Genomic DNA, 15369 nt, shown 5'->3' on the forward strand with positions numbered 1-15369 from the left:
GTTGCTCTCACAAGAGTATTGGAACTGGCAGCGGGAAAAAGGGTAAATATTTGGACAGATTCTAAATATACATTCGGCATGGTACATGCTCATGGAGCAATTTGGAAAGAACATGGATTGCTGACCGCTCAGTGAAAACACAAAGTATGCTGAAGAAATCTTAAAATTGTTAGAGGCTGTAAAACAACCAGAAAAGGTAGCTATCATGCATTGTCAGGGATACCAAAAGGGGAACACCGATTTTGAAATTGGAAATCGATTGGCAGAGGCTAAGCAGGCAACTGAAATAACTGAGGTGAAGGCATTGTCTTTGATACCAGACGGTAAAATCCAAACTATATCCAAATTATACAAAAGAAGACTTAAAATTAATTGAAGATTTGAAAGGTAAAATGAAACCAGATGGATGAGTATATTTAAAAGATAACCACATAGTAATACCCTCTAGTTTGACATGGCCCATAGTTCTTACAGAACACAATAAAACGCATTGGGGAGCTGGCACACTGCGTAAGAGCCTGAGTCAGACATTAGTGGGACGATATGATAAAACAAGTAACTCAACAATGTAGCATTTGCTTACACAATAACCCCAATACCAAGAATAGAATAAAATTTGGAATAATCGGTAAAGGAAATTATTCGGGGCAACAGTGGCAAATTGATTTTTCAGAACTCCCTAGAAAAGGGGGGTATCATTATTTACTGGTTCTGACTGACACGTTTTCAGGAAGGCCTGAAGCCTTTCCCTGTCGAACAAACAAAGCAAGAGAAGTGGTTAAAGTCTTGTTAAATGAAATAATACCATGCTTTGGGATTCTAGTAGCAATGTCTTTGATAGAGTTTCACATTTTTGTGCACAAGTGGTAGAACAGATAAGTAAGATTCTGAAGATAGATTGGCAACTGCATACTCCTTATAGACCACAGGCAAGTGGACAGGTAGAAAAAATGAACCATTTAATTAAACAATAAATAGCTAAAATTGGATAAGAAGCTAATTTGTCATGGCCTCAATCCCTCCCTTTAGCATTACTTGGAATTAGAGTTAAACCTAGAATAAAAGGGAATTTGAGTCCCTTCAAAATCTTATATGGAAGGCCATAGCAATTTCTATTTAGTGGAGAGGACCTAACGCAGTTAGGATCAGAATATTTATATGCTTATATAACTGAACTTCAGAAACAATTAAATAAAGTACATAAATTTGTTTTAGGGACCAGGGCTAGAGGGTTGGATCAACCAATCCACCCCTTTAAGCTCGGGAATTATATATATATAAAGACTTTTTCAGGACAACCCCTACAGGAAAAATGGAAGGAAAGTGGATGGGACCATACCAAGTGTTACTGACAACACACACCGCCATTAAGATTAAGAAGCAAGCAGCTTGGATCCACAATTCAAGGGTGAAGAAGATCCCAGCGAGGATATAGACCACCACTCCAATTGGACCAACAAAATTACGGTTTTCCAGATCCTAATGATTGCAGGGATGCGGTTCTCGGATTCGGGATGGGCAACTTGGGATGAGAACTTACACCTGACCTTAATACAAACAATTTCTCAAGTAACTAATAAGACGAACTGTTGGGTATGCACCCATCTGCCACAGCATGGGAATAAGGGTGTATCATTAATCGGGATTCCCATGCCTGCAAACTTATCTTGGACTAATTTGTGGGAAAACACATCTTGGGGTCGAAAATATTAAGAAGTTTTGGAACTAGAAGTGAGTAGCTTCATGCCGTTAGAATCCTATTATGTATGTGTACAAAGGTGTAACCCGCCTAAGGGTATGGGAAAACAGGATTGTATAAATACGGATACTACTTATGTGGGAAATCAGACATCTTGTAATTGAACAATTGATATTAGTACAACTAGCGGCTGGGCAAATTCAACCAGCTGGATGGTTCCAGAAGGAAAAGGGTGGTATTGGCTATGCAATGATACAGCCCGTAAGGTCTTGCCTGAGAATTGGAAGGGAACTTGCACTCTTGGAGCGGTAGTCCCCAGTATGACAGTACATGATGTAGTGCCTCGAGGTTACTTGAGAACTCATATGCGGAGAATCAGACGAAAAATTAACAATCCATTGATAGAGAGACACACTGCTTTTCATAGTTTCGTTCGATGGTTTATCCCATGGTTAGGAGTGAGTGAATTGGAAAAGGCGATAGTTAATATTTCTGCAATTATAGAGAAGTTAGAAAACAAAACTCTGGATGCTATAAAGGCTCAACAAGAAGAGATATCTAGTTTATCACAGGTAGTATTACAAAATCGGATGGCCCTAGACTTGTTACTGCCTGCTCAAGGGGGAGTCTGTACAGTAATAAACACAAGTTGTTGTATGTATGTAGATCAGAGTGGAAGGATCTCTACCGACCTGGAAGAAATATGGAAGCAGACAAGGATCCTACATGATATCAGTAAAGATGATCTTTCGTGGAGTTTTAGTGAAATATGGAATAAGTTAACCTCCTGGTTGCCCAATTTTCAATGGTTGAAACAAGTGTTCATTGCTCTAATCGCATTAGTAGTGTTAGGAATATTTGTGTGCATGTTGTTTAGATGCCTGCTTTGTTGTGTTACTGTAAATAATGAAAGTATCTGATGCAAAAGAATTTGCATGGGAAAAGAAAAGGGGGGATTGATTAAGGAGGTATTGGGGAGGTATTGGGGAGGCAAGGACAATCCCCAGACATGGACTGTATATCTCGAAACAAGACACTGAAACTCATGATAAGGAAGCGGCAGACAGACAGAGAAACAAACGTAAGGATTGTAAATCTCAAAACTGGACATTGGAATTCATTATAAAGATACAACAAACGGAAGAATTGGCAACAACCAGCTCTTGCAATTAAGAAACCTGCCAATTCAGCAGATTCCTGACCAAAGGTGAAAAGTACACTGTGAGGAAGACTCGGGGTCTTCCTCCCAAAGACCCCTGCCCACGTCCCAAAGACCCCTGCCCACAATTCTTGGAAGGCTCTACGCAGGCGCAAGGTGCCAAAAGGCTAATTAGCATGAGAAGCGAGGGAAGGCGGGGATAGGTAATGCATATGCATAGGTGCTTGTAGAATATTGATAGATTGATTGTATAAATTCAAGACTGCTTTCTGCTTTAGGTATGCACGATAGGAGGAGAGATCCCCCGTGCATCCAGCGCTGTAATAAAGAATATACCACTTAAAGGAATTTCGGCTTCGATCTTTGAATCAATGTGGAGGGAGACAGATGCGTTTGCTTTTTTAGTGCAATGGCTTCAGAAGCAAGAGGGGAAAAAGCACTTTCTCTGGGAGCTGAAGAAGGTGTCCTAATCACAGGAGAGGTTTCTAAATGGCATATCTTTGCGAGGGTTCCTGTAGTCCGGAGGTTTTTGTTTGTTTGTTTGACGTTGGAAGGTTTTACTCTTAATATTCACGTCCTTCAGCAGAAGTGAGAAATGTGATTTTATTTTGTGCAGTGTAATGGACCCTCCGAAATCTCCTGGGAACGATGAATACCTCGCATAGTACCAATGTGATGACAGTGGAGACAAGGAGAAAGCAAGAAGATCAAAAGAACGTGACCTCATTTCAAAAGAAACCGTTTTGTACAGCAAAGAGTCTTGTGAGCCTGGTGAGAAATTGCGGCATACTTCCTCTCTCAAGTCTGACACTGAATGTAGCTCTAAAAACCTTTCCTCCTCAGCTGTTACAGAGAGATGCCAAGATACAAAGGACAAGACGAAAACCACTGAGAAAGAGCATTACCAAAGGAAGAGGGAACATGCTCCTAGTGAAGAGAAGGAGACTCAAAAAGCAGGTCCTTCCAGCAAGAGAAGGATAAAGTTGAATACAAAGAATACAAACTTGAGCTCCTGATTGGCTTCATGCTGAACTCTGCGCTGTTCTTGTCCTAATCTTGGTCTCTCCATAGATAATATGGTTTAAATCCAAATAGAATCGTGCGATGAGGAAGATCTCACTGCAACAAATTCAACATCTAAAATCAAAGTTGAAATTTTCCGTGATTTTCTTCCTGAGCAGAAGTGTGCGGTACTCCTTTTGTATTAACGTAGAGATTATTTTCAGTTTTGAATGACCACTAGGAAGAAGGTTATTCCGGCATCAAGAAAGTCATGTGGAATGTAACAAAATTTACTGAACCAGTAAGTAAAACTTATATTTTTCTATTTGTTCCATTGTTTCAACTCTTCAGATGCTTATGGATGGCATAGATAACAGAGGGGAGATCGTGGTAATCGGAGCTACCAACAGACTGGATTCTATAGATCCTGCTTTACGAAGACCAGGACGCTTTAGCAGACACTTCCTCTTCAACTTGCCAAATAAAGAGGTGAGAACTTAAATTCAATGTTAGTGCTACCATGGCAAAGTCCAACTTTATAGGAAAAAAAAAAAATATTGACAACTTGAACAAAAGAGTGATATGTGGAGACACTGCGTTGTTCCATGGAGGGCAAATCTGGTACTGGATATATATGGTCAGGATGATACCACCAAGTAGTTAGTTCTATAATCAAACCTTTCATTCCCCAAGTTGTACCTGTTTGCTTAATTATTTAGTGCACTTGGGTGTTTTCATCATGAAGTTGTGTTTTTGGTCTCAATCCTTCACTTATGAATGAATAGGGGACGTGTTTGCATTTGATTGTGCCCCTGCTCGGTGGTAGTAGTTTGAGTCATAATTCTTTTCTTCTTTATAGTAATTGTAGCAATTGGAAGCATTGTGCCAGAAGTGCTTTCTGTGAATTTACTGACTGGAAAGCAAATGTGATGAAGTAATGAGACTGTCCCAATGAAAGCTTGCTAAGTTTTAGAGAAGTTTTTTGGACAGCAAAGAAATGTTTCTGGGTAAGTTTTTCATTACAGTATTTTCCTCTGGGTCCTTAGGTCTCGTAGTTTGGAAACTTGTTATCGAAGCTATAAATGCCTTTTCTTTCACTGTAGGTTCCTAGAAAAAGTTCAGTATAACAACTAAGAAATATTCAATTTCGTGGTTGACAATGCAGAGTGTATATTAAATAACTGTAAAATACTTGAAAGTTGAGCAAGTAAGAAAAGTGTATTAGTAGATGAGGGGTTTTGAGGGAGGACTGTTTTGTTTTTTGTTGTTTGTTTGTTTGCCTTTTGGTTTGTTTGTTTCTTGTTGGTATTTTTAAGGAAAACTTGGGACAAGCTAAAATGCAATGATTTTGCCTCCAGGCTAGAAAAGAAATTTTCAAGATTCATACTGGTGACTGGACCCCTCAGCCACCGGACATGTTGCTTGATGAACTAGCTGAGAAATGCATTGGTAAGACTGAAACCAAAACGGATTCTTGCTTGTGACCAAGTTGTAAAGAACCTTAGCTTGTACCAGGCAGTACCCATGCTCTTGTGCCTTGTTGCACAGCTGGTCAACGAGGCAGCTGGCACGCCTTCATAGCAATCTGAGTGAGATGCTTTCATCTATTTACTCTTTGTTGTCGTTCCTCTTGTTGTCTGAGAACATTAAATGGTTCTGGGGCATCTTCCTCAAGAGTATAGTTTTTGATGATGAGTCTGCTTCAGCTGCATAAGTGCAGGATATCAGGCAGTGAGCAACATGAAACATCCTTGCAGAGCGGTAGCACTTTGAATTCCCTGTTAAGCTGTTTGGTTTTGGCCTTACAAATTCTTTAAATGTTGCATGTTGTAAACCTGGGCCTTGACTGATGTAACGTTTGATTTTTGTTTGTTAGGAGACTGTGGTGCAGATATCAAATCCCTCTGTACTGAAGCTGCGCTGTGCTCTCTACGCCGATGCTATCCTCAGATTTATGCAAGTAGGGAGAAGTTGCTACTAGACGTTAATTCTATTAAAATAAAAGCAAAGGACTTTTTCATGGCTATGAAGAAGGTTGTTCCAGCTTCAAACCGGATCAAGGCTTCACCCGTACAAGCACTATCACCCATTTTCAAGCCACTTTTTCAAAGATCAGTAGAGAATATTTTACAAGTTGTGCAGAAGATCTTCCCGCATGCACAGCTTGCACTAAAGGAGGACCGACAGCAAGGTGTAACCACAGCATCCACTTCTTTATAATTCTGCTAAAGCAAAAACTTGTGGTTTGTGCAATCAACTTAAACCTTTCAGACGTAATGGTGGTAGAATTTTATTATTTGCATGTGCATGTCTTTTTTTTTGGGCAAGTCTGGAATACAACACATAGGTTTTATTGTGGATTCGAAACTGAAATGCCAAATGGAAGCTCTGAATGACTCAATACACAGTAAAGGACGATGCGTTCTCTACTGAAGCATCCTGCTTCTGACGGCAGCTAAGATAATTAGCATTTGTAGAGGTTGACGTGAGGTTTGAAGTATAAGGCACCTATTTTTCTTTAAAAAATCAAAACTCAGATCTTTGGAGGGGAAGCATTTCTAGGTCAATGTTTCTAATTCCTTTCTGAAGAATGTCAGGACCAGGATACAAGTATAACTGGTCTAAGCTAAATATTGTTTTAGCTATCGTCATTTTTAACCAGTCTCCTAATTTAAATGTTTGTGGATCGTACTATACACGTAAGATCAATTAGCATTGATACTTACTAGATGAATGGAATTCTGTGGCCATCACATCCTTTATCCCCGTGCTTTCATTGTGGGAACCTCCTCCAGAAAGAAATGGTCTTGTTGTTTTTTTTTTTTTTTTTTTTTATCTATTTAGCAACTGCAGAAATTGTTCGTAATCTCCTTTATTCTAAGGGGGAGAAAAAAATCACCAAGAGTAGCGTACCTTATACGTACACATCAGTGGGACTTAGTAGAGCTTTGTAGGACCTTGTGCCATCTCCTTAGATCTGTGGTGGGCTGAACTCTAGGAAATAGCTTTCAGTGTGTGCTCTCAAATGAAGAAAGGGTTTTGGCACTGATTTAGAAGCTGTATTAATGGAAGAGAAAGAGACAAAGGCTATTCAGGAAAGTTAACAAACCTCTTTTGCCTTTCAGAGCATTTCAATCCTATTTTACAAGATGATATGTTTGACAGTGATGACGATGCATCCTTGGTTTCTGGAGATGAATTAAAAGATGGAATGCCTGACAGACCAGAGAAAAAATGCCTCTGTTTCAGCAGGTAAAGAAAGATAGATCCCTGTTATGTTTAAATTCTCAGGTCTGCTGAGTCTTTGTAAACAGTTCCAGCTGTTAAAAGTGCGAGGAGTGGTAGACGAAGGGGCAACATCAAGTTTGTGTGTTGAAGGGGTGCTTGGTATTCACAAGAAGAAAGGGTGGAGGGACTAAAGTTGTAATGAAGTTGCTCTGAATGACCAAATTGAAAAGCCCAGGCTTCTCTTCGTAAGCCAAAGTGATCCGTAGACTACCAGAACACGTTGACTTAATCCATGGCATTCTTTGAAAGACTCAAGACCACATAAATGTGCTGTCTGTCCTTTTAGCTAAAAATACCCCAACTTTATGGGTTTGTGTTGCCACCTTTTGCCCTTCTGTTTTCCAGGATTGTTAAACCAGTAGTGAATTATGTAGCAGAAAGAAAACTGAGAAATGGCTTGTTAAAACACCTTGAGAAAAAATTGAATGGTGTCTTTATTTGTTAAGCCACCAAGTTGTGTTAATCTTGTGATATTTTAGGATGGAAGTCATGCAAGCCCACAGTTGGAAAGTTAGATCATGTTGTCACAGCTGGATCAGTTATTTTTCTCCATTTCTATTGCTGTGCTGTCCAGAAGATTTTCTGTCCTCTAGAGCAAGGCTAAGTCTCTAGCATCTTTGATTTAAGCCAGCAGAGGTACAGCCTGATTGTAGTGGGGAAACAAATGCTCCTCACCAATTTATTTCCTAGTAGTAAAGCAAGATTGCATGGATATTAATTTGCAGTCTTGGTTTAGTAAAGAATAGGAAACACAAGGGAAGAAGATGAAACAAAGGGAAGAAGGTGAAACAATTGGAATGACTGAATAACTTAACTGGAAATCTTACATGTATTTAATGTAGCGCTGCCATTTGGATTATTTGGGGAGGGAAAAGAAAGTCTATAGGAAAATTACTTGGAACATCTGTGTGTCTATTCAGCACCTCATTTATAAGCTTGTTTTCTTAACTCTTGTTCTAGGAGTGCTTTCTGTGAACCAACATCATGCCAGCCCCGTCTGCTAATAGTAGGAAAAGAAGGGTACGGCCAGGTTTCTTACGTGGCACCCGCGGTGCTGCACGCTTTGGAGAAGTTTCCCGTTCACACCCTGGACCTTTCTGTTCTGCTTACAAACGTTGCACCGCCAGAAGAAATCTGCGGACAGGTACCTTTTTTCTTTTTCTTCTCATCGGATTCACTGACTGTATGTAAAGGATCAATCGAGTTGTAAGTAAGGTGAGCAAAATTCAATGGTAATGGAGGAGGACTTGTTTTAATGTGCTGGGATGTTTGCTTCTGTCTGAAAATCCCCTTTTCTTTTAGACAGCACCACAAACAATCTGGATGTTGTACATGTCCACATTTTCCATATGCAATTTTACAGTGAGGCTGTTGCTAGCAGCTCAGGAAGCTGGGCGGTGTTGCTAATAAACATCTCTTCGTGGAAAGAAATGCTGCTCATGTCACTGGGATCCAGAAAGTAGTTCTCATTGCCTCCTAAGACTGTGTGCTCCCAGTAGATGGCTCTGTATCAGACTGCATGTCGGCTACTTTTTGTAGCCTTCTTCTAACTTATATTAGTAAGGCAACCAAGGTTTGGGGCTTCTGTTTATTTTGTTTTCGCACGGACATACACAACTTGTGCTGTTGCAGTATGTGCAATAAAAGCATTAACATTCAGAAAACACTTCATTTGCACGGTGATGTGGTTTTAACTAGAAAAAATGAACAGATTTGGTGTTTTTACTTTTAGGCAGGAAATCCATTTTCTTGTTTGGCATCACTACCTAAAATATTGTTATCTTTAGTGGAAACGTTTGAGAGCCATACAAGTAAGGACAGACATGTTACACGACTGAATACTGATGTGTCCCTTAAGCGGGACATTTCCTTTCTTTGTTATGCGATGATTGTGGCTGTGGCCATATAGCTACGGTGTCTAGCCACTGCCTGAATATATCCTTCCCATCTTCTGACTAGAGTTCTCCGAATACTGATAATCTGAAAGGGTGCACAGAGAAATTCTTTATGTGAAAGGATGCTTGCCACTCTGTTCACGTAGTTTCATTTCATGGGGCAGTCAGATGGCTATGTAGCTATGTATTAAGAGGTTCTTGTACGTGTTTTAGTTTTCTTACGCAAGCTTTCCTTTTCACTAGCTGATCTGAAATGCTCAGAAGACAGCACCAAGCACAATTTATGTCCCAGATATCCATTTATGGTGGGACAACGCCGGACCTGCCTTGAAACTTACTTTTCTAACTCTACTACGTAACATTCCAGCATTTTTGCCAGTTTTGCTGCTTGCTCCGTATGATGTACGTCACTCAGATCTCCCAGAAGAGGTATTTGTCAATACTTTCCTTACTATTTCTTCAGTGTCTTGTAATTTATGAATGCTTTCAGCATCAAAATGCTGTGCTTTCTTAAATGCATGCTGTTATTACTCAGGCACCCTAACAAATCACTTAAAATTTGCTTAGAGAAAAAGAATACTGTGAAAGCATCTGCTTAAGTTTTTTTCTGAGTCAAGCAAGTGACTTTCACCCCCTTCTCACACATGCAAATAATAAATTAATACAATAATTCTGGTGGCTACAAAGTGGATCAGTCAAGAATATGCAGTGCTTGAAATGACAAGAGGATGTTTTTACTGAAGAGATTTCTTCTGACTGTCTGCCATTCCATGCTATGTTGGGTAAACTGCTAATAATGCAATTTAGTAGAGAATTGAAACACTTTGATTAAAAAAAAATAAGTAAATCAGTTTCTTTCTTCATATAGGCCAAAGCTTTCCAAGCTGGAAAGCTGAGTTCCAATTTCTGCTAAAGTAACTTTGGAATCAAATTCTAGTTGTATTCCTAAATAAACTGTAGTAAAAGTAGGTGCAGAACTTCATTGACTTCTGAGAGTTTACATTAAGGGAAGGTGCCCAAAACAGGACCACGCTGTTGTCATTCTGATGATTTGGTCTCAGTCACTGGGGGAAGAGAACGGGTCTTACCTAGACGTGTTTATTATCAACTGCTTTGAAAGTGCTTGAGTTCCCACAGAAGTTTTTGTACAGGCTGTAAATTCCTTCTAAAATAAGTAGTGAAATTCCTCACCTACCTTTTAATACTAGAACTTGAAAATGGAGGAAGACGTAGAGGTACTAGCTACTTCAGACACCTTTTGGTAGAGAAATAAAAACTCAGCAAAAAGCCCTCACTTGTCTTCTGAAGCCTGTCTCTTCCCTCTATAGCCATAAAGGTTCTAAGTAAAGGCTGCAGCAAGGCAAGTAAATACAAAGGAGGCGCTGTTGGATGTGGTGAAAGCCATTACTTTATCAGTGTAGCGTACAATCCCTTCAGCGAGCTTTAATTCTACAGGTGATTCTTAAAGGTGATATTTGAATTTGCCGTGCCAGCCTGTGAAAATGTAGCGTTTTAAGGCCAGGATGATTACTTTTTTCAGTTTGTGTTCTTCAGGTTATTCTTAATTTGAAAAGGTACTTGTCTTTTTGGAATAGAAGATGAGTTTTTTGTGGCCTTAAATCTGAAATGTCTTTCCTCCTTCTGCTTTAGATGCAAAAATTATTTAATAAGGACTTTGGAGAAGTGTGCAATATTGAGTTGCCTGGTAGGGCAGAGAGAGCAGCCTTTTTTTGAGGACCTAATTCTAAATGAAGTGGCTAAGCCTCCTGTAAAGAAAAGAGGTGAGGAGGATATGAGAAGTACATCTAAAACTTTCCTATCGAAGTTACTAGCTCGTTGGGCTTTGCTTTGGTGGTCATTTTCTGTCAGTAATTTGTCATATGCTTGTATTTGAGTACTGTAAATTGGCTAATTTTTCCTGATGAATTGAAGTTGATTGGACATTGGAAGTTGTGCCTGTAGCACCACCAGCTGAGCCTCAGAAGCCACAAGAGGAAGAAGTAGGGATGCTGGAGGAGGAAGAGGAGGATACCTTGCGTGACCTTGGAATTTTCTTGAGGGACGTTACTCACAGACTTGCCACTGACAGACGTTTCAGGGAATTTGCAAAGCCCGTTGACCCACAGAAGGTAAAGTAGTGCTGATCCGTGTGTGTCTGTAACTTCTCATTGTTCTTATTTCTCAGCGTTTTGGGGAAGGTTCAACTTTGTTTTTAGGGCTGCACTGTAAGGATTTTGCAAGAAGCAGAGGCAGTGCTTTTACTTCTGCTGACTCTCAAATGTCTCTTATGGGATTATTCGCTGAAAGCCCTGGTTTCATTCTAAAAAGCCAGTCCAAATGCCAACACAGTTTGCTCGTGAAAAGGCTTTGATACGTAGGCGTGTCACAGCACTGAAAAGCACAGAGATCTTTCCTTATAATTACAAACAGTATTTACAGGACTACTTGAGTGAAGTCTGAAGCCCTTTCTTGGACTGTCAGTTCCTGTGGGAACAGGAATAGGAGCAGCAGTTTGTAAAAATAAGTTTTGAGATCCTGTTCTCTGTTTCATCTGGAACTCCTCAATAGGAATCAACCATAAGTGCAGTGTGTTTTCTTTTTCCTCCAATTGGCTGCTTAGATGCCTTTTTCTCCTTAATTTATGAGATAAGCCTAAACTAGGGGCGTATATTTCAAAGACAGATGTAACTTGAATATACCTGCGGATCAGCAAAGTCCTCTTGATGTGGGCATCCACTTGCTTTTCTTCCCCTTTTCTCCTAGGTTCTTGAGCTGTGAAAAATCTAGACAGATACATATGTCCTCATCTGAACTGGTCATTAGGCTCCTCTTCTGGTCTGAGGGAAGAAATGAGCACCTCAGGGCCCGGTTATCTCATTCTAAAGTAGATGCCTGCAATAGGTACTTCACAGGTGCAATTCATGCACCTTTTCCTCAATGTCGACAACAAAGAGAATGCTGGATGGCTTGCTCAGCTTTCACTGTTGTGATTTTCTGAAGCAAAGTGAAATGAATCTCCCACCCTCAGTGTTTCTTCTCTACCATGCACGTGCTTCTGACCTCCCTACTTCTTGTTGTCCTCTCGTGGCCGCTCTAATGAAAAATGAAAAAGCCCTTCCATTTCTGAGAAGCAAACTGGTTAATTTCAGCATCTTCTGATGCATCGCAAATGTTCAGAGTTTTTAGGAAGTCGTTTATTTAAAGTCTTCAGAATAATTTTGGTAGACAGTGTGCAAGGTTAAGAAAACCTCTGAATGCTTGTATTTGATCTGCAGGTACCTGACTATGCCACAAGGATTAAAGAGCCGATGGATCTTTCAACAGTTCTGACTCAAATTGACTCGCGCCAGTACCTCGCTGCCGGAGACTAGCTGAAGGACATCGATCTAATCTGTAACAATGCCTTAGAGTACTACCCGGATCAAAGATCTACAGGTGAGGATGTGCTTTTTAGCCCTAGTTTAAAAAATCTGTCAAACATATAGATGGATAAATGCTGTGTGCGGACAATAGACTTTGGATGGATTAGATGATTTTGGACGTCCACAGAGAACATCTCTTACCACATTGTAAATATTTTATCATTTTGCTACTTGGTCATGGAATTGTGATATAAGTGTTCCCAAGGAACTTGTGCTTTTGTTTTAATTAACTTCGATGTTGTTATGCTGAAAATATTCACTGAGATAAGCTTTCGGAACCAACCTATGAAGAATGCAATTTTCTTCTGTGATCAAAACAGTTTCATTGGTTGGTAGACAACATTCAGTTAAAGTCTGTAAAATTTCAGATCGTCACAGCGCCTATGTTTTGCAAGACACTGCATATTCAATGGTGAGGAACGAAATGGATACAGAGTTTGGACGACTTTGTGAACAAATTAAAGAATCTCGTGAGAAAAGAGGTACGTGCTTTAACGCTAAGGATTTGAAGACTTGTCTCTGCATTTGTAACTGAAAATGCACGACGAAGATCTTTGGTATCTATTCTTTCTTGCAAGGTCGCACCTCTGCAGCGTGTGCTCCATGCGACAACTCCAAGTCACCACAGCAGAACCCTGCTACTGAAGACGAGAAACCAGATGAAGAGAGTAATGAAAATGAGGAGATGCCAGCGGCACCTGTAGATGCCAGTACACCCATTTCTAATGGCAAGTTGCATTTTATTCAGCTGCTCTTGTCATTCATACCTTCTCTGTTCTTGAGGCGCAACAGGTGTCTCTGATGCCTGGCTCTTTATGGCAGAGGTATTTTGTTTTCAAATTGACTTCCAAATGGGAGAGAGAAATCCAGAGGTCATTCATTCAATATAGTGATGAATTAAAGTTCAAAGAAAGTTGGTTCATTTGATGTACTCTTACTGGAACTTCATTTTGTAAACAGAACGACCCCCCACTCAAGGATATCACAGCTTCCCTCCCGTACTAAAAATGATAGTACTCACCCTTGTAGGACCAGCAATGTGAAGAAGGTCAAGGGCAGTAAGAAGGGTTCGAAGCTTTGATATAACAAGCCTTACACTTTTTTTGACAGAGCTCCTAATAAGCATCTTTAGCAAGGTCTGGAGATGGGAGAAAAACTCAAACTAGATTTTAATTCTAGGATGTATAATGTCAAGCTTGACTGTTCCTCTGAACAGTCAATTGAATTTAAATTTTTTTAATTTAAATTAATTAGTTTATTTTTTTTAATTTAAATTCAACTGAATTAAAAGTTTTGAATTTAAATTCCAATTGAATTTATTGAAAAAAATTCCAATTGAATTTAATGTTTTGTTGTTGTAGTTTTTCACGAAACACTAAGTTTATGTGAAAGGTTTTGCTGCAATATCTTTTTGCCAAGGATATTAAGCTTAAGTTATCCACAAGAAAACGGTGGGGAAAGGGAAGCTTTAGTTTTGAAAGCTTTTTTTTTTTTTTTTTTTTTTTTTCTCTCCAGGTTTTTCTTGAGCACAGCAGCATTTCAGTGTCTGCCTGCCATTAGTTGCCCCACTACCAAGTCAGGAGGGTCAATTAAACTTGCGTGAGGCAGAATTTCTTTATCTGAATCTACGTGGTTCACATAAATATATTCTTGTTTCCTTCTTTCCGTAGGATTATTCTTCTCCCAGTATTGAATGTTTCAACGGACACCGTTTAAGATCAATGAGCAAAAGCATCCTGCGGTGTTCAGTCTCCAGCTTTGAAGAAAGTATGGCGATACTGAGGGGAAATGTCAAGAGAAGATGCTTTTCAAGGTACTGTATTTCTATATGTTCAATCTCTGTTCGATTTGTAGATTGAAAAGCAAGAGAGAAAGCATGTGCAGTGAGTTGTGGCCTGATAAACCTCCGGCTAAAATCAGCAGAGGCCTATGAGCATGCTGATGGCGTACCAGTACCTTAAAACTAGAATCCCTCTTCTCAGTGAAAGTCTTCTGCTTTTCTAAAAAAAACCTGTTTTTTTCCCCAACCCCTTTGAGGTGTTGTTGTGGTTTAACCCGGCCGGCAGCTAAACACCACACAGCCCTTCTGCAACCCTCCCACCTCCCTCTCTGGGATGGGGGAGAGAAACGGGACAGTGAAGCCCGCGAGTTGAGATAAAGACAGTTTATTAAGACAGGAAAATAATAATAATGATGATGATGATGATGATAGTACTGCTACTAGTAATGTGTACAAAACAAGTGATGTACAATGCAGTTGCTCACTACCCGCTGACCAGTGCCCAGCATAACCCCTAGCAGCCCGGCTGCCCCGCCCTATCCATGGTGCAGCGTGTTGCCATAAGGCATAGAATTCTTTGGCCAGTTGGGGTCGGCCATCCTGAGTCTGTCCCCTCGCAGCTGTTGCTGTGCGCCGATTCTGATCTCCAGTAGGACAGTGAGACACCGAAAGGTCCTTGGCTTGTTGTAAGTACTGCTCTGCAGCAATTGAAACATCGGGGTGGTATCAGCACTCTTCTAAACATCCTTTCACACATGCTAAGCCAATACATAGCAACCTACCCGCTACTAGGAGGAGAACTAACGCTGTCCTAACTGAAACCAGGACATGTATCTTTTCCACTTGGGTGCTATTGCTCATAATTTTGAGAATTCAACATGAGCAAGCTAGGAAATGTGGGTACATACAGAACCGCGTGTATATGGCACGCAACAGACTTGGGATGTGGATCCTGCGTGAGGCCTACAGGCTTCTCTTTGTATACCATGGAGCACTGGCTTGTAAACACGGTGAAATTTCCCATCCTTGATGGGTCTAATACAACAAGTCTTTTCTCCCTTCTCTGCCCTGTCCTCTTTCTTAATGTAGGCAGTTGAGAAAGCCAAAATTGGAACAAAAAAAAG

The 15369-nt window shown here is 40.2% G+C and overlaps 1 protein-coding gene across 1 annotated transcript in view; it reads left to right on the forward strand.

The window, feature by feature from the left end:
- The window catches only part of LOC311428197 (ATPase family AAA domain-containing protein 2-like), a 43360-nt gene extending 27993 nt beyond the window's left edge, over window positions 1–15367 (forward strand). Inside the window, exons 8-17 of the mRNA XM_084539733.1 lie at window positions 4190–4349; window positions 5219–5309; window positions 5737–6051; window positions 6986–7112; window positions 8109–8292; window positions 12415–12478; window positions 12834–12947; window positions 13044–13193; window positions 14136–14278; window positions 15335–15367. Of these exons, the coding sequence (XP_084395859.1) occupies window positions 4190–4349; window positions 5219–5309; window positions 5737–6051; window positions 6986–7112; window positions 8109–8292; window positions 12415–12478; window positions 12834–12947; window positions 13044–13193; window positions 14136–14158 (1228 nt within the window). The 3' untranslated portion in view covers window positions 14159–14278; window positions 15335–15367. The remainder of the gene's footprint in view (window positions 1–4189; window positions 4350–5218; window positions 5310–5736; window positions 6052–6985; window positions 7113–8108; window positions 8293–12414; window positions 12479–12833; window positions 12948–13043; window positions 13194–14135; window positions 14279–15334) is intronic.
- The last annotated feature ends 2 nt before the right edge of the window (window positions 15368–15369 follow it).

The sequence above is a fragment of the Aythya ferina genome, assembly GCF_964211825.1.
Source record: "Aythya ferina genome assembly, contig: HAP1_SCAFFOLD_36, whole genome shotgun sequence".
Classification (NCBI taxonomy): Eukaryota; Metazoa; Chordata; class Aves; order Anseriformes; family Anatidae; genus Aythya; species Aythya ferina.